The sequence below is a fragment of the Clarias gariepinus genome, chromosome 23, assembly GCF_024256425.1.
Source record: "Clarias gariepinus isolate MV-2021 ecotype Netherlands chromosome 23, CGAR_prim_01v2, whole genome shotgun sequence".
In the NCBI taxonomy this organism is placed as follows: Eukaryota; Metazoa; Chordata; class Actinopteri; order Siluriformes; family Clariidae; genus Clarias; species Clarias gariepinus.
Genome location: NC_071122.1, coordinates 8,689,151 through 8,710,981, shown reverse-complemented (window position 1 = coordinate 8,710,981; position 21,831 = coordinate 8,689,151). Strand labels below are relative to the sequence as shown.

At 41.2% G+C, this 21,831-nt stretch overlaps 1 protein-coding gene across 2 annotated transcripts in view; it reads left to right on the top strand.

Moving 5' to 3' along the window:
- LOC128510931 (filamin-B) overlaps positions 1-21,831 on the top strand; it is a 71,722-nt gene that overhangs the window by 43,696 nt on the left and 6,195 nt on the right. The window contains exons 21-40 of one of the 2 annotated variants that reach the window (XM_053483468.1): positions 148-321; positions 474-636; positions 1,264-1,424; positions 2,121-2,288; positions 2,424-2,547; positions 2,642-2,795; positions 4,430-4,619; positions 4,814-5,061; positions 6,138-6,215; positions 7,413-7,515; positions 8,306-8,446; positions 10,600-10,728; positions 10,813-10,986; positions 11,097-11,255; positions 11,812-12,015; positions 14,225-14,377; positions 15,043-15,165; positions 18,870-19,136; positions 19,356-19,493; positions 19,569-19,684. In XM_053483468.1, coding sequence (XP_053339443.1) covers positions 148-321; positions 474-636; positions 1,264-1,424; positions 2,121-2,288; positions 2,424-2,547; positions 2,642-2,795; positions 4,430-4,619; positions 4,814-5,061; positions 6,138-6,215; positions 7,413-7,515; positions 8,306-8,446; positions 10,600-10,728; positions 10,813-10,986; positions 11,097-11,255; positions 11,812-12,015; positions 14,225-14,377; positions 15,043-15,165; positions 18,870-19,136; positions 19,356-19,493; positions 19,569-19,684 — 3,167 coding nt within the window. The remainder of the gene's footprint in view (positions 1-147; positions 322-473; positions 637-1,263; positions 1,425-2,120; positions 2,289-2,423; positions 2,548-2,641; positions 2,796-4,429; positions 4,620-4,813; positions 5,062-6,137; positions 6,216-7,412; positions 7,516-8,305; positions 8,447-10,599; positions 10,729-10,812; positions 10,987-11,096; positions 11,256-11,811; positions 12,016-14,224; positions 14,378-15,042; positions 15,166-18,869; positions 19,137-19,355; positions 19,494-19,568; positions 19,685-21,831) is intronic. The other variant, XM_053483469.1, reaches the window with a different exon arrangement.

Here is a 21,831-nt window from a genome sequence, read left to right as displayed (position 1 = left end):
AGCACAATAATGATGATGACAGTTTTATGAAGACGAAATGCCTTTTTAAATAGACGGTTATTCTTAGCGAGTTGCGCTCATGCCTGTATACTTTTTGAATTATTTCTTTAAACATCATTTGACCGTTTTTACTTTATCACCCTGCAGGCGTCTTCAGGGAGGCTACCACCGACTTCACTGTCGATGCTAAGGCTTTGACCAAAGTGGGAGGGCAGCATATTAAAGCTCAGATTAAGAACCCATCCGGCGCTGCCACAGACTGCTTCATTGATGACCAGGGCGATGGCACTTATAAAGTGGAGTATACTCCGTTTGAGAATGGTACAGCCCAAAGCATCATGATGTACTTTATTACTACTCAGAATATATTAAATCTTGCTACGTTTTCATGTTTAGAGCAGATGATGACTAGCTTGGTTGCTTTTTTTTTTTTTTTTTAATTAGTGTGGTTGTTGTATCATGTTGTTTTGTAGGTGTTCATGCTGTGGAGGTGCTCTATGATGAGACGCCTGTGCCCAAGAGCCCCTTCCAGGTAGCAGTGATCGAGGGTTGTGATCCCACTCGTGTTGTCGCTAAAGGCCCTGGATTGGAGGGGGCGCTAACTGACAAACCTAACAAGTTCTCAATAATCACAAGGTAACTGTTGTTTTTTGATATCACAAACTGCTGCTTTAGGGTTTATGGAAGTGGACTCCTGCCACCATTTTTTTATTTAAGTATTTTTTCTCTCAGAATTCTGACTTTCTTTCCTAGGAATTTTTACTTTTTCTTTCAGAATTCTGACTTTCTTTCCTAGGAATTTCTACTTTTTCTTTCAGAATTTCGACTCTCTTTCCTTGGAATTTTTTATTTTTTCTCTCAAAATTTTGACTGTTTTCCCTAGGAATTTAGACTTTTTTTTCTCAGAATTCACATTTTCTTTCCTAGGACTTTTGCCTTTTTCTCACAGAATTCCGACTTTCTTTCCTAGGAATTTTTAATTTTTCCTCTCAAAATTTTGATTATTTTTCCTAGGACTTTTGACTTTTTCTCCCAGAATTCTGACTTTCTTAGGAATTTTGACTTTTTTTTTCTCAGAATTCAGATTTTTTCCCCCTAGGACTTTTGACTTTTTCTTTCAAAATTCTGACTTTCTTTCCTAGGAATTTTTACTTTTTCAATCAGAATTCTGACCTGGCCCCCTTCTTATAGCTTTTTTCTGGAGGGGGGGTGGGATTCAGGAAAGAGATCAGTAAAGGTCTGACAGTGTGTCTAATCCCACAGAGGAGCTGGTATTGGTGGCCTGGGCATCACAGTCGAGGGCCCATCCGAATCCAAGATGTCCTGCAAAGACAACAAGGATGGTAGCTGCGATGTAGAGTACACACCTTATGCTCCGGGACTTTACGATGTGAACATTACATATGGAGGACAGCACATCCTAGGTACATATGCTCCTGTGGTGGACTGGCGTCTGATATTTGTACAGCTTGTAAACCACATATGGAATTAGCAACATAACTGACCTCTTGTAAATGAATAAAAAAATAGGAATAAAGTTTTGTTTCTATAGGGAAAATGCACCTGTGTGTAATATAACACATTTACACTCAGTTATAATTGACAAGTACTCGTTTTACGGTTATGTACAAAGAAATTAAAATGTGTCTTAATTTTTTTTATTCTGGTTCAATTTCTAACCTTTGCAGGCTTGAATATGTAAAATAAAACATCGACAAACAGAATCTCACTTCTTGCTAATCTTAACCCAAGGATTAATTAAGTCATATTTCTACCAATGTTGGTCAATTTGCACAAATGTATATCTTTAATTAATTTTTTTTCCCTTAAATAAAATGGCCCATCAGATAACTGACGTATAAATCGAGAGTCTACGTTATTTAGTTTGCTAGTTCTCTTGCCTTTTCTTGCTTCAAAGGTGCACTAACATATAACACTCTCTCAAGGGAAACAGATCTCTTAACCTTATTTCTAGTCAAAGTTTAGTGCAGTAAAACACATCGTTTAATATATCCCTACAAGGGAGCTAGAATGAGATTACGTTGGTTGGAATAAAAGGTATCATATTCCTTTAAGAGCTTTTTTTTATATTTAGTCTGTCATTTTTATTCCCTTTTCAGGAAGTCCGTTTAGAGTGCCTGTAAAGGACGTGGTAGACTCCAGTAAAGTGAAGCTCTCTGGACCTGGAATGGGCTCAGGCGTTCGTGCAAAGATCCCACAGACTTTCACTGTGGACTGCAGCAAGGCTGGAATAGCACCACTTTCTGTAGCTGTAACCGGCCCTAAAGGTGAGGCAATGCTTTGTACTGTTATAAACATAATAATCTAAGAATAAGGCACATTGAGTATGGAATGACTTTTAAGATTTAGAAGTAAGACCTGACTAGACATCTATAATTCCTTTAAAAACTGCTTCCATTCAGGGGTTGCTGAGCCGGTTCAAGTAAAGGATAACGGCGATGGAACACACACCGTAGCCTACACACCCTCTGTGGAAGGACCTTACTCTGTAGCAGTCAAGTATGCCGAGGAAGAGATTCCACGCAGGTACTGTTCTATTTCCTTACACCACAGCACTCGTCTCTCGACTATGCAGTAGCTTGCAATCTGCAATAACATTTCCACACTGGCCTCTTTTCAGTCCCTTTAAACTGCGGGTCCTGCCCACACACGATGCCAGCAAGGTCCGTGCCAGCGGGCCGGGGCTGACTACAAGCCTGCCTGCCAGCCTTCCTGTGGAGTTCACCATCGATGCCAAGGATGCAGGAGAGGGCCAGCTATCCGTCGAGATAACGGTGAGCGCCAATGTGGGGAAAAACTTTTTATCCGGGAAGGGTAGGAGTTTGTGTCGTGTGTGTACTGTATATAGGACCTGATTTAAATTTGTCCGTGTTTATTAGATATTTATAAGAATCTTGCTAGTTTAATATGATGACCGGGATGACTAACATGAGAAAAATTAATGAAAGGATTTCAGTGATAATTGTGTCACAGTATTGTTCACAAACTTCAAGTAATACAGTTGTGCTTTACTTTAAATATATGATGATAAATAAATAATATATTTTTTATTTATTTAAGTTAATTACTTGTTAAAAAAAATTAAAAATCTATGCAAATCTATGCATTCCCATCAGGTTGTAAAATACAGTTTCACCTACCATGCGGAGGTGAGTTTTTAAGGCGAACTTTTATATTGCGAAACGCATATTCCCATAGGAAATAATGTAAATGCATATAATCCGTTCCAGACACCCAAAAAATATTATCAATTTCCAGCAATATTATAATATTTTTGCATATAAAAACAACTAAAACATTCAGAAAAGAATGGTAAATGAAGTTAAATATAAAATAAATAGACATAATTCCCCTTGGCACAGACTGCTTTAGAAACGAAATGGAAAGTGCCTCCTTTTTCTTCTTGCTGCCGTCCTTGCTTCTTGCACCAATTGCAAAAACCACCACAAAAAACATGTAAACTTGATGCCGTCTTTGGCCGCTCGTATGTCAAGGCAAATTTCTTCTTTAGGCAAAAATTCTTAAGGCGGACCCTTTGTATACCGAGTTGCCAGTGTATATATATTCTTTCATTTAATTATAAATTTCACAAAGGTATATTGTAACATTATTTACTATTATTTATCTGTCTATTTATCTGTGTATTTATTTATAGGCTATAGATACTAAATAGAAAATTCCAGTAGTTATAGTTCATGGTACATTAACATGGTTGGCAAATCCACTCTTCAGTTAAAATTAGTTCTTACTTAGTGTACCACACAAAAAGTACCTGATCCTCTGGAGCAATAGAGGAGGTCAGACTTGTTAGACCAATTGAAATTGGTCTAAAGGTACAAACAGATTAAATTAATGGAGTGTAGATTTGTTACTCGAACACTAATCGATTCTAGATTCTCTGTGTGTTCTCTGTTCATTTGTGCTGTTTAGTCGGCCCTCGACCTGTTTTGAAAAATGACTGTGCTGCTCATCCAGTTTTACTGTTATAGAGCTCATACAACACTTTCCCACTTGTCGCCTCCTGGTCCAAAAACAGATCCCAGGGATTACTGTAATAGACCAGCAGTAAGAGAAATGGCCGTCTTATTAAAGCCAAATGCAGTCTCTTAAGCAGTTGTGTTTGAGTTATTTCCGCTAGAAAAATTAGATACTTTCTCTTCCTCTCTCTCTCACCCCTTCTTCTTCACTGTCTGGAAAGTGATAAAGCACTACTACGTGATCATAGAGGTTTGTGATCGAGCCAAAGCTGCACTCGTTTGAGAACTTGTCCTGAGCACAGTCCTTGCCTAAACCTCCTTAAAGAAATTGTCTTGCTTCTCTTTAAGTTTTATTCTTGGCCTTTTTATAGTCCTGATCCTGGTCTAGACAGTAGACAGATCAGTGCTGATGTGCAAATTTGCATCTTCAGGACAAAGACGGGAAATTGAAGAAGATCAGCGTCCAGGATAACCGGGACGGGACATACAAGGTGTCCTACGTGCCGGATAAAGTGGGCCGTTACACCATCGTCATTAAATACGGAGGAGATGAGATCCCGACATCTCCGTATAGAGTGCGGGCAACGACTACGGGTGATGCTAGCAAGTGCACAGTCACTGGTAAGCTTTAATAGCATAAAAAAAGAAAATACTGCATAAAAAAAATGCTTGGCAATACAGCCTCATACGCAACATAACCTTGGGTTTCAGTGCAGCGTGTAAATAATAGTCGAGATTCTTTCCATTTTACACTCACCAGCATGTTTCCATCAATTTTCTCAGCCCAGATTGAACATCTGATTTTAATTTCGCAGGCCCTGGCATCGGGCCTACCATCGGCATCGGAGAGGAAGTGGGCTTTGTCGTGAACACAAAAGGTGCTGGTAAAGGGAAGGTCTCGTGCATCGTCGTCACACCTGACGGGACCGAAGTGGAGGCAGAAGTCATCGAGAACGAAGACGGCACCTTCGACATCTTCTACACCGCGCCAAAGCCGGGAACCTACGTCATCTACGTGCGGTTCGGTGGAGAGAATATCCCTCACAGCCCTTTCAAAGTCATGGTGAGGATCAGCTCCGGACTGCAGAGTCTCCCTGTAGATACAACATGTGCGGAAACTGGGTTTGTGCGAAGAGGCGTAACTGAAAACATCTGGAAATAAACATTGTAGTCGGTTTATATGGAGATGAGTACACAAGTGACAGGAATGATCGATGATGCTAATTGGGAATGTTTAATTCTTTTGAATTTTGCAAGTTCAAATGGATTTTATATCGCCTTAACTCCATATTAAATTACAGATCATAAATCTTAAGAAATTCATTACACAGTTTTCTAGGCCTTGTGTTTAAACATGATATGAACTATATCAACATTAGGCAGATTCTAATGGCTTGTCTTAATACAGTACGACTCGTGTATGATTTATAGTCTAATAGCACCACTGCATTCTGCCTAACACCTGCAAGTGATATACAGTAGAAGACACATGATGAGGTGCCTTTGGTGCGCATTCACACGCAGGAAATGAAAGATTCATCTTCACATCACGTTTACTGTACAGTCCTGTGCAAATGTCTTGAACCAATTCTCATTTCCTTGAATGATTGATCGGTTACTGTGTGGCTTAATGAAATCCTCTGAAACTTGCAACTGAAAATGAGAGTCCTCCGGAAATGATTCCTCAAAACTATGTTAAAAATTTAAAATCTGGCTTCATGGAAGCAAAGCTAAAGGGGTGGCTGAAGACTTTTGCACAGTATCGTATGAAAACAAAAAGGCAGACAGTTTCTATTAAGTAGCTTCACGTCAGACACGTGTCTGTCTTTTCTTACACTGGCTCTGGGGGGAGAAAAACAGATCCAAATTCAGTTCCGTCCACTGAGATACGCTCGGGTTTTGTGGTAAAATTCAGATTGCTGCTAGGTTTTTCCTGCCAGCAGGTTTGGCTCTGATGCAGAATGTTAGCCAGAGCGTTCAGGTATTTGCCTACATGCAATTTGTTTTCTGTCAAGTCCTTTTGGCAAAAAGACCGCTAATGTATACTGAGAGGAAAATTGCTGTCTCATTTCACAGCGCGTATGTTTTTCACATATCCTCAGTGCCGTGTGTGTTATGATTTGCGCTCTCATTTCCCAGGCTACTGATGAGGCTCCTTTGCTGCAGCAGTCAGTCCAGCAGAATCAACTGGCTCCAGGCGCCGGCTTCCAGCCCTGGGTACACACACACTCCACTCGTCCTCCCCTCGTCCCTCTCATCCGTTTTTTTTTTTCCCCCTTCTGTATACAGCCTGCGCCAGCTAGGAGAGCCCGAATGCACTACTGCCATTACCGCTTCCTCTTTTCAGTCCGTGCGCTGACTTGACCTCCAGGCTGGCTGTAGATATACACACTGTTACATCTCTTTCTTTCTGTCTCTCTCTCTCTCTGACTTTTTCTCTTTTTCATCTATGTCTTAATATTTCTTCCCATTACTCCTGTCCTCCTTTGTAATGGAAATGATTTTCATGCAGTTCCGCCTCATCCTGACATCGTTCTTTTCAGGAAATGGCTGTGTTCATGGCCCATCTCCTTTCCAACTCCTGAATCGAGACTCTGTTCTCCTCCATAGCCGAATTTCCCTGGAAAGTTGCTAGTACAGTTCTTTCATGCTGGCGCCTGAGAAAACATGATCATTTTGTTTGGGGATAAATCTTTTTAAAGGTTTAAGGAAATGTGGTCCCGATAGCACCACCGTACTTTAAATAGATATAAAATAACATTTAGGGCATTTGGTAGACACCCTTACCCTGAGCAGTTGAGGGTTAAGGGCCTTTCTCACAGGCTCAACAGTGGTACAGTAGCTTGGTGGTGCTGGGATTTGAACCCATGACCACCTGATCTATTGGCCAATACCTTAATTAGTAAGATAGTTTAATGCCCTTTATAAAATTAAATACAGTATATAGAATCTACAGGGAAAAAAGCAATAAAAATTGTATTCTTTCATTCATTTCACCTCAATTTGAACACCAGGCATAATCAACATTCATCCTGTGTTTCTTCTGAGCCTTTAATCAAAAGCATAACACCATATGTTTTAATGATCAATACACTCTTTCCAGATTTGTTTTCATGGTATGCAAGTGATGATCTACCGCTTCATTTCTCTCTCTCTTTAAAGTCTTGTCACGACTGTTGCAGGTGTGCTGGGAGTTCGATTCACCAATTTACTGCACGTCTCCAATGCATGTTTCTGCTGTGGCTGAATCACAGAACTTGTACCATCTCCTGTCTTCTCGCACTCCTCGTACTTTTCCCACTGTGTTGTTACTGTTCTGAGAATGGAAATGTTTTTCAAAGACTTGTTGATCTGGAGATGATGTGTGAATCCTAAATGTCTCCTTTTTCATATCGTGTCTCTTCTCATGCACAGGTCACAGATGGCGCCTTCATTCCAGTGAGCAGTATGAACGGGGCTGGCTTCCGTCCTTTCGACATGGTCATTCCCTTCACCTTAAGCAAGGGTGAGATCACAGGTGAGGAGCATGCTCAGTTCCAAGCCAAGTGCATGTTGCGATGTCGACATCATTTGACCAAATTTTATTTATACTATATATGATAAAACCTTATATATGGGAGGAGTAAAACTAGGACTTTTGATGCAATTTCTCATGATTGAAGACATAAAACCGGTTGACATTGACAGATGATTTCATACACAGTCCATTTTTGAGACTATTAGCTGCAATAAAACGTTTGAACGGTGCAAACGTTTTAATGAGGGCCGTACGCCCGTGAATGACGATCTTGGCCCGGTTTGTTCGGAGTCACTGCAGTTGTGTTTGTGAACATTCAGCAAATGGAATACCTTATCCTTGAAATTTGAAAGGTAACTTGTTACCAACACCACTTGAACGTGACAGGAGCTTATCTGGGAGTTAAACAGAATGATTGTAGATGAATGGCTGAAGAAGCATGTATTTATTCTACTCATGTCTGATTCAAAACCAAAGTCTTGTCTTTGTTTTGTTTTATTTATAGCCATATAAATAAGCATAATAAGCATTAGTTAAATATTCCAGTTCTACTATCATTTACTGATGGACAGGCCCATGCAAAAGTAGTGTGCAGCGACCTACAAAGATAAAAACAGCAATCATCAGCATTTTGTTTTCTCTGTATTATTAGCCAAGTCATGCACGCCTGTGAGGTTAGTTTGAAATGACCCTATTGTTCCATCCGTATAGTGTGCAATAGAAACAAGACCTCAGGCATACCTCATGCTTGTTTATGGTTATAGTTTTTAACTCAACTTTTTCTATCTAGGCGAAGTTCATATGCCGTCAGGCAAAACCGCTCAGCCTGAGATCATCGACAACAAGGACGGGACAATCACAGTGAAATATGCTCCTACAGAGACAGGACTTCATGAGATGCACATCAAGTTTAATGGCGCCCACATACCAGGTAAAAGTCTAAGGGATTGTCTTGGAGCTAAAACACGCACCGGCCGTTCAAAAAGCATCAGAATGCACGAAATGCACGCAGTTCTCACTAGTGGATCAATTTCCTCCTTCATAATTAATTACTGTACCTATCAGCTTTCTTTTCTCTGTCCTTCCTGCGTTCGGGCTTACGCAGCACAAGCGTCGACGTACTATAGAGGTTGAAAGGAGTTGAACAGCTTCACCTTTAATTATATCAGTGGGAATGGGAAAACTGATGATTCATAATGATCTAGTTTGTTGTTGTGCAAGCTCTCCCGTATGACATCAAGCTTAGGAAATTCACGCAGCCTTGATGTAGTATGGGAACTTTTAGAGTCAGGCACGGATCCTCAAGCTGGGGCTTGCACACCAGGCGGCTATGACATTATCCAGGCACTAATCCCCATCTGTCAGCTGTCACAGCAGGTATTAAGTGTCATGCATTATGCTAGAATAGTGCATCAGTTTAGTCCAGACAATAGAGTCAATAAGGCAAGCCTTACCCTTAGCTATGTTACCATAAAAGGCATTAATCACATGTGATTCACTATTCCTCCATTTGCCCAAGGATAAAGGATGACTCAAGGCTAATTACACATGTGGATATCCTGTTCACTGCTCCTAGATAAAATACCCATTGTCTATTGTTTGCCCTGTTAAGATGCTGCATAGTATTTGAATACATTGTGTGATACACTATATAATTACTGTTTGCAGTGACCAAAACAAAAACTGGTATTGTGCCAAGTGCTTTTGCAAGAATTTTATTTGTTCTGAAATCTAACAGTAGCCAGTAGAGGATTGCCTCACCTCTCTTTGTGCTTGTGCTTTTGAGTACTTCATGTGTACACAACACGCACAAATCCGGATAATTAACAGCAGAGGTGGTGTAAAAGTATATAAACTCAATACTAAAGTAAAGGTACAGTATCTATAAATCTTAGAGGCAGAGTATCTTCAATCTGTGTCCAAATCTCATCATCTACAGTGCATAGCATCATCAAAAGATTCGGTGAAGCTGGGGAATGTGCATAAGGGACAAGGCCGAAGACCTTTCTTGTTGGATGCCCATGGTCTTCAGGCCCCCAGACACTGTATCACTCATCAGCATAACTGTGTCATTAATGTTAATAAATAGACCCAGGAGGAGGGAGAATTTTCAGCGTGTTATCAGTGTTAAGTTTAAAAGCCAGCATCTCTGATGGTATGGGAGTGCATAAGTGCATATCATATGGGCAGCTTGCGTGTTTTGGAAGGCACTATAAATGCTGAAAGGTATATAGAGGTTTTAGACGATGTCTATTTCAGATAAGGCCTTGTGTAGTTCAGCAGGACGATGCAAAACCCCACAGCTATTATGACCGCATGGATTCGTAGTAGAAGAGTCCGGGCGCTAAATTGGCCTGCAGTCCAGATCTGTTACCTATAAGGAGCATTTGTCGCATCATTAACCAAAAAATGTCAAAGATGACCACGGACTCTTTAGCAGCTGGAACATTATATCAGGAAAAAATGGGACCGAATTCCAACACCAAAAACTCATAACCTCAATGCTCAGACATCTTCAAACCCGTGGACCCGTTCCAAACTTCCTTTTGGAGGCATCAACTTTAAAATAAGCTTATTTTGCGTATAAAATTGTGTTAAACGTTTATGTTCTCTGTGGCATATTGTGAGTAAAATATTGGCTCATGTGATTCGAAAGTCTTTTAGTTTGCATTTTATTCTAATTTAGAAAACGTCCCTACTTTTCTGGAATTCTGCTTGAAATCTGAGCTTTCATAACGACCTGCCAGGACATTTCTGTAAACTTGAGCTGGTGGAATAGTTTTGTTCCTGTCCCTCCTACATGGGTTGAAGCTTACAGTACTGTAGGTCATTCTATGGTACAGTATGAGTGTCGGTGTAAATGTTTATGTTGAGATTAGAAAAGCAACAGACTTTTGATTTATCGTCATCTATAACGTAATAAGAGTCTGTTTATGTAGGGAGTGAAAGTACATTTAACATACATATATATATATATATATATATATATATATATATATATAAACGTAATTACAGTAATGTAGTAGTACTTTGTTACATGCCACAGATCAGTGCCAGCCTTCATAGCGTGTGTTTCCTTTATAGAGAGTCCACTACAGTTCTATGTCAACAACGCTAACAGTCCCAACGTGACGGCGTACGGACCAGGCCTGGTTTATGGCGTTGCTAACAAGCCTGCTATGTTCACCATTTATACTGAGGATGCTGCAGAAGGTGAGCAAAAAACAAATCAAAATAAAATAGGGTAGCAATGCGGTTTAGTTCTTGAATTGATGTCTCTGTGTGATTTTGCCGCAGGCGGGCTGGACTTGGCTGTCGAAGGACCGTCAAAGGCCGAGATCGGCTGCGTCGACAACAAGGATGGCACTTGTACAGTCACGTATCTTCCTACGCTACCCGGAGATTACAACATCCTGGTGCGGTATAACGACAAGCACATAGCCGGCAGCCCCTTTACTGCCAGGATCACAGGTGACGACCTCAGCGGCATGTGTAGTAACGTTATACATATATACAAAGAATGTTGTGTTAATAATTAAACAAATTCTCCGGAGTTACTAAATGCTTGGTCTTGTTTGCAGAGGACAACAAGAGGAGGTCTCAGGTGAAGCTGGGCTCGGCTGCTGACTTCTCGTTGGACATCACAGAAACGGACCTCAGTCTGCTCACAGCTAGCATCAAAGCCCCCTCGGGCCGCGATGAGCCGTGTCTGCTCAAGAGGCAGACTAACAATCATATCGGTATGATATATATATTTAAACTTCTGTCGGCAGCACTGTCAATGCTTGTCGACCTGTGATTTGCATGAAAGAAGAGCTGTGTGCAGTGATTGATTTTTTTGTTGGATAAGAGGGTGTATCCAGTGCCGAAACAACTCACGGAAGAGAATAAGGTGTTTGTATATCTGCAAAAAAAAGAATTTGTAGAGGATCATTACTGGCGACGAGACATGAACAGTATGAGTATACGGCAGTGTAATGGAATAGAAATTAATTCTCCATTGTATTGAAAACCTGGGGGTTATTTTAAAAACAGGGTGCGGATAATTTTTGATTCACCCTCGTATAATGAACTCAGTTGATCCAATTTTTTAGAATAAAAACAAAAAAGGTTTATTTGACATTTAAACGAATCTAAACTAATAGTTAGAATACACCGTTAAAATAAGACCTAGGGTTAACTGTTATTCTAAGTGTGGTGTGTTAATCTGTCCTGTCAACTTAAAGTAAGTTTCTGTCTTAAATTTTAAGTTTCTTTCTGTGTAGCTATTACAGTTTCTGCTTTTTCTTCCCCTAGGTATTTCATTTATTCCCAGAGAAGTTGGCGAGCACTTGGTCAGCATTAAGAAGAACGGGCGCCACGTCGCTAACAGCCCCATCTCCATCATGGTGGTCCAGTCTGAGATCGGTGACGCCAGCAAGGTGAAAGTGTTTGGACCGGGCCTGGTGGAAGGACGCACGTTCCAAATGGCTGACTTTATAGTGGACACCAGAGATGCTGGTAAGAAATAAAAGCGCTTTTTAGTTTTGTTTTTTAGATTTATTGGGTTGTTTTTATTGTATAATATATTGACTGCATGTTCAAGTCAAACCAGGACTTGTTAGGAACTTTCTGATAAGTGCATAAAAAGCGATTGACATTCACAGAAGACTTCAAGCACAGTACGATGATGAGACTCTTAGTCGTAGAGAAACGTTTAAATGGTGAAAATACTTTAAAGACGGATGTACATCTTTAAATCCTGGCACTGCAGACATCCCATGAACACTGAGTGAGTGGAACAGCCCGTCCCTGACCAAGCATCAGTGAAACACTGGGATAGTGTATGGGTGTAACAGGATTATACGGTGAAATAAAAAAAAAAGTTTTTATTCAAGAATTCAAGGATTCTTTGTCATACCAGCACACTTCCATGTTTTGGTACGAAATTAGGGCCCAGGTCCCGTTTAAGCCACATACTGTAGATAGCAGAGTAATATAAATATGAGGTGTATATATGTATATGCATGAATATAAATAAGACCAGTCAGAGATATATTATGCAGGAATTTAGACATAAACTATACATAGTGTATTGCACATTTTCAGAAACTGTATTGCACACATTGTACTGTACATTTGACTTATACTGTAGGGTTATATATTCATTGCACCATAGGGTTATATATTACACTAAAAATAATGAGATATGTTGTAATATCATACTATCCAAAGGTATTGTGTTTGATTGTGTTTGATGGGAGAGGACCTACAGAGCACGGCTAGAGTTCAGTAGTCTAATTGCCTCAGGGTAAAAGCTGTTTTTGAGCCTGGTGGTCTTGCACTGAAGGCTCCTTAGCCTTCTGCCTGAGGGAAGAGGTTGAAATAGGGCATGTGCAGTGTGAGTAAAGTCCTTGATAATGCGGAGGGCTCTTCCTCTACATCTTGCAGTGTACAGTTCAGTGATAGAGGGGAGCCTGCTCCCCACAGTCCTCTGTGCAGCCTTAACTACTCTCTGCAGGGCTTTCCTCTCAGCTGATGATGCTTTCTCCCGCTCCTCAATAGAAACTCTTTAGAACCAGACTCCCAAGCCCAGCTCGTTTTATTCTTCCTAAGGAAGTAGAGGCGCTGGTGGGCCTTTTTAATCAGGCCCGAGGTGTTGACGCTCTAGTTTAGGTCCTTAGCTATGTGGACGCCTAGAGACTTAAAGCTGGAGACCACTTCCACAGCTGCTCCATCATTGTGTAGGGGGAGAGGAGTTTGCTTGTCCTTTCTGATGTCCACCACCATCTCTTTGGTCTTTTTTACATTGATGCAGAGGCTATTTCCCCTACACCACTGTACCAGTTGTTCTACCTCCTCTCTGTAATAGGATTCATCGTTGTCAGTGATGCGTCCCACTACTGCTGTGTCATCTGCAAATTTAACTATATGACAGCTGGAGTGTCTCGCTATGCAGTCATACGTCAATAGAGTGAACAGAAGGGGGCTCAGCACGCAACCTTGAGGCGAGCCTGTGCTGAGGGTGATGGTGGAGGAGATGGTATCATGGATCCTGACAGTTTGAGATCTGTTGGTCAGGAAGGCTAGTCTCTTTTAACTGTGTTGTACTTCAAAAGTCTTGGTTTGACTTGAACACGCTTTGTATGTTATAGAGAAATGCCTTCCACATTGTTGTAAGGTTTACAGAAAGCGTAAACATAGAGACACGATGTAAATGGGATTAATTTGTAGTTTACATTATGTTTAACAATGTTTAGTTGCTGATCTTGGAGGTTTTCTGTCCCTGCTATTAAGCACTAGGCCAGATTTAGATGTTAATTGAGTAGTCCTGATGGGAATTATTTGCAGCAGGCATTTCCCTGTCAACTTTGTGAAATGTTGCCGTGTCATTATGGTCTATTTAGTCTAATTTGCAGCATCTCTAGGGTGAACTGCATAAACGCTGAATGAACGAGTGCTACAAATCAGCCAAAATGTCTCCTTTTTTATTTAGTTAATTTACTGCTGTATTTATTCTCCTCAACTTGCTTAATTGGACAGGATACGGTCCAACCGCAAATGTGGCTTTTGGGGGAATTTGGAAATATAAAATAGACATAATTGGCGCGCTGTTAAACTGTAAATCATTGTAGCTAGACTTATAATAGACTGATCTGGGTGCTTATGTATTTTTTCTTAAACATTAACGTTTTCATTTCTGTCTACCTTTTTTTTTTTTTGGACAAAGGTTATGGAGGACTGGCTCTGTCTATTGAAGGCCCAAGTAAGGTGGACATTCAGACAGAGGACATGGACGACGGGACCTGTGGCGTTGCCTACTGTCCTACAGAACCTGGGACCTATGTCGTGTCCATTAGGTTTGCCGAAGAGCATGTTCCAGGTGAGTTACACACATTAATGGAGGTGTTTCATAAAGGTTATTTTCACTTATTCAACACTCTTAAAGCCTGTATACGCATTAACAGCAAAGTGAAAGCTCACATTTCTTGATGGGGAAGGGGAACCTGGTTAGGAATGCTGCTTTGTTTTGTGTCTCAGGTAAAACGTGATATAGCCCGGGGTGTTATAAAGATAAAAGCAGTCTAAACATGCCTTGGGCTTCTATGATCTGGTATTGGATTTCGATCCTGGCATCATTGTTAATGTTAGCCACGTTTAAATCTGAATCTCCCATGGCCACAAGAGACTTGAGATGATTTTTGATCACTTGGCTGCTTTTCAATATACAGTATTAAGATATATCCGTGTAAATGTTCTCTCAGTGTTAAATCACTGGATCTGACTCTATACGCACCTCAATCTCTCAGAAATAAACTTTCATTGCCTCTGTCCAAAATCCTGACAGAACTCAACCACTGATACTGTAGATGACACAAATGCTAGTTGCCATATTTTGCCCTTAAACACAGCTCTTATTGTAAGACCGCGTGCAGATGTCCTTTAATCAAGTGCATTCCACGGATATCTAACACCACTGTGCTTTGCAAAAGGTAAGACTGGCTCATTTAGTCATTTTCGGGGTTTCGTTTTCCTGTGTCTCTACAGGGAGTCCGTTCAGCGTGAAAGTCACCGGAGAAGGACGAATCCGTGAGAGTATCAGCCGTCGCCAACGAGCCGCTTCCGTCGCCACAGTTGGAAGTGTGTGTGATCTGAACCTCAGGATCCCAGGTGAGGAAACGAAATCCATTTGTAAAATTGTGAGATCATGATTGTGATGAATTTTAAGAAATAAAATGCATCTGGGCTAAAAATATAATATTAATAATAATAGTAATAATAATAATAATTAATAATTATATGGTCTGATGCAGTACAGTGTTATTTTTAACCAGTTTTTACCACAGGTTGTCCTTTTTAATATATTCAATTCCACTTATGCCACAGATTATTTATTTTATTTTTTTTCATTTTATTGATTAATGATTGACGGGTCTTACTTTTAAAGCCAGCAATAATTACAGTTGTAAGAGAGGCTGCACTCCAGCCTCTTACCCCCTTATTTAAAAGGGTCTGGGCCTGTAGATGTTATAGAGGTGGAAAATATCCTTGTAACCATGGCAACAATTATATATTTTCGTTGTTAAACACTTGAAACTAATTTTTTTCTATAAATAAAATATTGGCTTCTCTGTGAATTAGTGCTATAAATTGTAATTTACTAGAGCAATTAAGTTAATATGAATCCATGACTTGTATGTAAGAGTTGCTACGATTGAAAAAAATCTGCTTTAGTTCACATTTGTGTACCTGATGTATGTCGATTTGACACCCCCCTTCTCTGGGCAAGGAAAAAAAAATCCTTCTTAAATCAATGACTCAACCACATAACTATGCTCACCATGTAAAAGAACGCGCTTTGTACCGTGACATGAGTTATAGCCGGTGAAACTTTACCACGCGTACCGAGTGTATGGAGATATCAAACAGAGGATGGCTGCCACCTGGAGTTGGTGGGTTCCATGTAAAAAAATAAAAATAATAATAAAATCAATAAAAACCTTTCAGACTTCAACCCAAGCGTGCACCGAGTGCCGGACCGTGCCACTCCCAGGGCAGAGATACTGTATGGTTTATTTGTGCACACACCCATCAGCAGGGAGAGCTCCGTTATATACAGTAAATGCTACAGCTGAATGAGTAAGATCTTGAGCCAGATTTGAATGAAGATGGAACTTTCAGGGCACCTCACCAAAGAGTCATGAATGCATTCAGAAAAACAATACAAACCATTGTTTTTTATTTTTATCTTTTTTTATGAATAGTGTTTCTGTTAACATTCAGGTGAAATTCATGAATATAAAGATCTGATAGCAGATCTGATAAATGAATGTTTTATGCTAAATGGACGCGTTAATGTCTGTGTTGTTTCCCGGATTCAGATGGATGCCAGCATAGTGTCAGTCTGGTATCTGGAGTTGGGTTTTTTTTGCCTTAAAAGTACGAAAGAACCTGTAGACATGGAAATGTCTGAAAACTTGTAATTTAACAAACAGAACAGTTTTCTTTATTTATCCTTCGTCATGTCAATGTGTCGATGACGCTAATTTATATTTTTTTAAACTGTGGGCCGTACCGATAGTAATGCAAAAGTTGCCATAACCTTTTTATGGAATGAGGGAAAACTACAACTTGTTTAACATGTTGTCTTTAACTATAACACAAGTGATAGCAGGAACTAGACAACTCAGGACATTGCATCTAACTAAAAAAAGGATAACACTATAGTGGGTTGTTCTGCAAGTTCTTGTTCTAGGAAACGAATCAACATTGGAGCAGCTCTGCTCTGGGTCGAGCAGTCACACACTATCATATGATGGATTATTTCCTTACTGCTTACTCAGGTGTCCTAACAAGACCTAGCTTTTGTCTGTTTTTTTTTTAATTTTTTTTTTTTAACCTGAACCTGTTCTTTATCCGAATGGCTTCAATCTTAAAAACACATCCATCCAAAAAGATCCTAATAAACAAAGGGAAGGTTTATACTCTTTCTCACTTGCATCTCACCAAATGGGAATCATATAAGGTACAGTAAGTAAAACCATATGGAACATGACGCACGCGGGTCGTGTGTAATATTAAAGAATGAGGACACTGGATCCGTGCTGTAATTTAACAGTGTTGCGCTAGAGACCAGTGCAGCTGTTGTGTGGAGCAGTCACGTCAGATGGTCCTGGGATGTGTCGATGGAGTTTGGTGTGGTGACTCAGGCCATATGTGAGCCATGTTGAAAGTATCAATCTTAGAGGATGAGACTGTAATGTAATGGAGGCTTCGTTCTGAGTAATGAGTACTGTAATGGAACCGAGACCACACAGAGATTTGCCGCCTTTTGACATGGCTCATGTACTGGCTGGGTGCGAGGGTGGTGAGGCAACTCGCTTGCCAACTTGTGCGCACTTAATCCAGAGCTAAAGCCTGGACCATTCTGTATGTGTAATCTGAATAGCAATATCATGTCGTTAAACAATCGGGACGTTCAGTACTGTGCAAAAGTCTTAAGCCACTTTTTTTTGTTTTACTGAGACAGGCTGCAAAGTGCCTAAAGATTTACACAATTTAAAAACCGCTAGTTTATGTAACAACTTGAGCAGCAACCTCATTTCCCCTCTCGTCTGTTCCAACCACTCAGTATTCAGCATCACTAGTAGACTAATCACCAGCCTGATCATCTGTCATCATCTGCACCTGTTTCTCACTGGTTCAAGGCTTAAAGTTAGATACTTAGGTACAGGGACTGGACTGAAAATCGGATCCAAAAATTAAAGGAAAAAAAAGTCTCTAAGGAAGACTGGCTAACTATTCACCAAGACAACATTAAAAAAACAAGAAGGGCTGACTCTTTGTCAGCTAAATATGAAAAAATTAAGGAATGACCCTTCTTTAAGAATTTTGCATCTTTTGTATTGTTTGCATGATATAAAGATGATGCAGATCAACTTTTGCTCTTTAGATTATGAAATGAGCAGTTTCTTTAATAGTGTACGCGACAAGCTCTGGCATTTTCCCTGCACTGTCGGTTTATAGCAAGAGAAACGAGAGGCTAGTGAGGACACAATGGTTTTGTAGCTGAACTAACTCGTTTATGTTCCTCGACCATTTAACCCTCTAAGCTCTTGGCGCTCTAATACATTATCTTGAGGCATGTTACTGAGTAACTTAAGTGGAGCTAATCAAAAAGGTCTGTAAGTAGGAGTGTGGACTAGAGTCGTCCGTCCTACAGTACAGTAGTTTCTTTCAACCCCTTTTTTTTTTTCATCTTTTTCCACCTTTGACATTTCCTAGCTATCTTTTTCCTTCTTTTTACCTTTCCTGACTTGTTTCCTTTCTCTTTCTCTGCCTGTGTCTTTGTCTCTTCAGTGACTTGGTTTCTCCTGGCTCTGGCCCGGGAACTCCTCTCTCGCGGAGTGTATCGCTCTCACTGTTCTCTGTGGCTTGGGGGAAAACCCTCGTACTCTCGCCGGTGCTCGAGCGTCAGGAGCATCACTGTGCGCACAGTGAGGCTCAACAGGACGAGAACACCATCCTTGTCGAGGCCCTGTGGGCTGGAGGGTGCGTTGTAAGCGCTGGGCATGCAGGACAAAGAGGTTGGCAGAAAGCGCTTGCTATTGTTTGCAGCATGAATCTTCTCCCCCTGCATGAAAAATAGCAAATGGTTAGTTCACATGCTGAATAACCATGTACTATTAGACTTTTTATGCCATCATGCTTGCAAGGCCAATCTGAGCTTCTGGGAAGTCTGGACATCCAGGCTGCCGAGTTAAACACTGCTCTTGATCTATTATTTCTGCCTGGAGTTTGAGTTGTTGAGTTTTGTTACCCTTTAACACTACTTCATCTGTCCATCTCTGTTCTGTTGTTTTTGCGCTGTCCAGGGATCGACGCACACGACCTCTCCGCTCAGGTCACCAGCCCTTCAGGCACTACTGAACCTGCTGAGATCGTGCCGGTGGGCAACCACACGTACTGTGTGCGTTTTGTTCCACATGAGATGGGCGTACACACTGTGAGCGTGAAGTACCGTGCGCAGCATGTCCCAGGCAGCCCCTTCCAGTTTACTGTAGGACCTCTGGGAGAAGGAGGGGCCCAGAAAGTGCGGGCAGGAGGCCCTGGCCTGGAGAAAGCAGAGATCGGTGTCCCAGGTACGGAAAATCTAATAGAAATCTTGTTTAAAATTGATTAGCATGGTGGTCTGCTAGTCTGTAATAAATTCTCAAAAAATAGCACATCTTTACAGTACTGAAGTACTCGAGGTGGGCTTTAGTGTTTCTGAATATCAGTAAGATGTAACTGATGTGTTTGTGTACAGCAGTAGATAGGTGTCTGTTTTCTATTAAGTAAAGTCTGCCACCATGTTCTAGCCGAGTTCAGTATCTGGACACGTGAGGCTGGTGCTGGAGGTCTGTCCATCGCCGTGGAAGGCCCCAGCCGTGCAGAAATCTCCTTTGAGGACAGGAAAGATGGATCCTGCGGCGTCACTTACGTGGCTCAGGAACCCGGTGTGTAGGTTTTCACTACGGTTGTGATACAGTGCTAAACTCGGAAACATTGCTAACGGGTCTCTGTGTTTGCAGGTGACTATGAGGTGTCTGTGAAGTTCAACGACCAGCACATCCCTGACAGCCCCTACCTGGTGCCCGTGTGCGCACCTGCACACGATGCCCGACGCCTCACTGTTACCAGTCTTCAGGTGAGACATGAGGAAACATCACCACACCGGGGCATGTCCGCAGCTATCAAAGATTAGCAGAGAAATCTGGTCGTATCTCGAGCAGACGCTACAGAAAAAAATATATAGAATGTAGCAGAAACATCTGCAGGTTTGAGACGAACATAGAACAACAACAAAAAAAAAAACACCTTATGTGGAGGAGATAACGTTAACGATTTAACCCTTTCCCCCTGAGCACTGAGATGCAAAAAATTATTTACAAAAAAAAAAAAATCTAAGATAAATTATTTTTCATTAATAATTACTGCCAAAATGTGAATAGTTTAGAGTGCACCTCCTGTAGGATTATAGAGGAATTGCAACATTTTACCTCCTCAAACGCAGACGTTTTGGAGTCAGTGTGGCAATATATGAATATACACAACACAAAATAATCGCAAAATGTAACGGAATTGATTTTCCCCCCATCTTTAATAAATAGTGGTGTCTAATTAAAGTGAAACAAAAAAGTTAGGTATTAATAAGTTTATAATAAACATTAATATAATGTGTCTCCTCTTTATATATTATGTATAATATCTTATGAATGTATCATAAACATGTTCATAGCTAATTAGCTAGATCATATTCAATAAAAATCAAATGTAGATGATATGATGTTAAATAGTGATGGTTTAAGCTCAAGCGTTCATTGAATGCTAGATATTATAGATGGTGTGCAAAAAGTCAAGAACCAGTCTGTTGCTCATATAACCCACATAAACGTGATACAACAGCTGGATAAATGTGTTAGGCTGAACACGTAGCCCACATGTTGTAACTAATAAATCCAACATTACAGTATGTACTGTATTTATAGCAAGTGAACAACTTTAACATAAATAAATAAACAAACAAATAAAGCTAGCCTACAGTACCACTCCCTGAATCGTAATAATTATGCCCTTGAGAGGACAGATAAACGCCAGGGCGCCCTTTCTAACATTAGTCTAATCCAAATAATAAACTTTCTCTGCATGAGTTCTCCTGCTCCATGTGAAGGGTCTGTCCGAAGGAGAATTCTAGGCGATAAAGTAAATGTGTTTGTCATTACACAGCTTGTCATTATGCTGAGAGTCATTTCTTTGTATAGCTGCAGGACATCAATACACTCGTGTGGGACTTGGGGTGTTTCGCTTGTGTTTCATTTAAAGGCTTTTAACAGACATCCAACTGCAAACCTTACTAGACCTGGCTAAAGCAGTGAGAGAGAGGAGCACCACATGCTTGTAGCAACTTGGCTTTCATTGTTTTTTTTGTTTTTTTTTGGTAGTGTTAGTAAATCTAGTAGTTTATCTGTAATGTTCGTTGAAAGTATCTTGTAGAATGTGGAACCTCTTTCTCCTGAACTTTAGCTGGTCGGTTGGGAGATCAGGTAATGGTATGGATGCAGACTGACTCACGCAGACACAACCAGATGCACAAAGATAAGGACATGCATGAAGTGAGAAATGCACGCAGACAGACAGGTTCACGCAGAGAGACAGAGGCCGACACAGGGAGACAAACGCAGACACACCCAGAGACAGATGCACACAAAGAGGCAGGCTGGCACAGAGAGGAAAAACACAGACGCAGAGACAGGCACACGCGCAGACAGACAGACAGGCGGACGCAGACAGACAGACAGGCGGACGCAGACAGACAGACAGGCGGACGCAGACAGACAGACAGGCGGACGCAGACAGACAGACAGGCGGACGCAGACAGACAGACAGGCGGACGCAGACAGGCGGACGGACGCAGACAGGCGGACGGACGCAGACAGGCGGACGGACGCGGACAGGCGGACGGACGCGGACAGGCGGACGGACGCGGACGGACAGGCGGACGCGGACGGACGGACGGACACGGACGGACGGACGCAGACGGACGGACGGACGCAGACAGACAGACGGACGGACGCAGACAGACGGACGGACGCAGACAGACAGACGGACGGACGCAGACAGACAGACAGACGGACGGACGCAGACAGACAGACAGACGGACGGACGCAGACAGACAGACAGACGGACCTTCTCTAAGATTGCCACTGCTTGGTTAACACACACACACACACACACACACACACACACACACACACACACACACACACACACACAGAGTTGTCTCTCCCACTCATG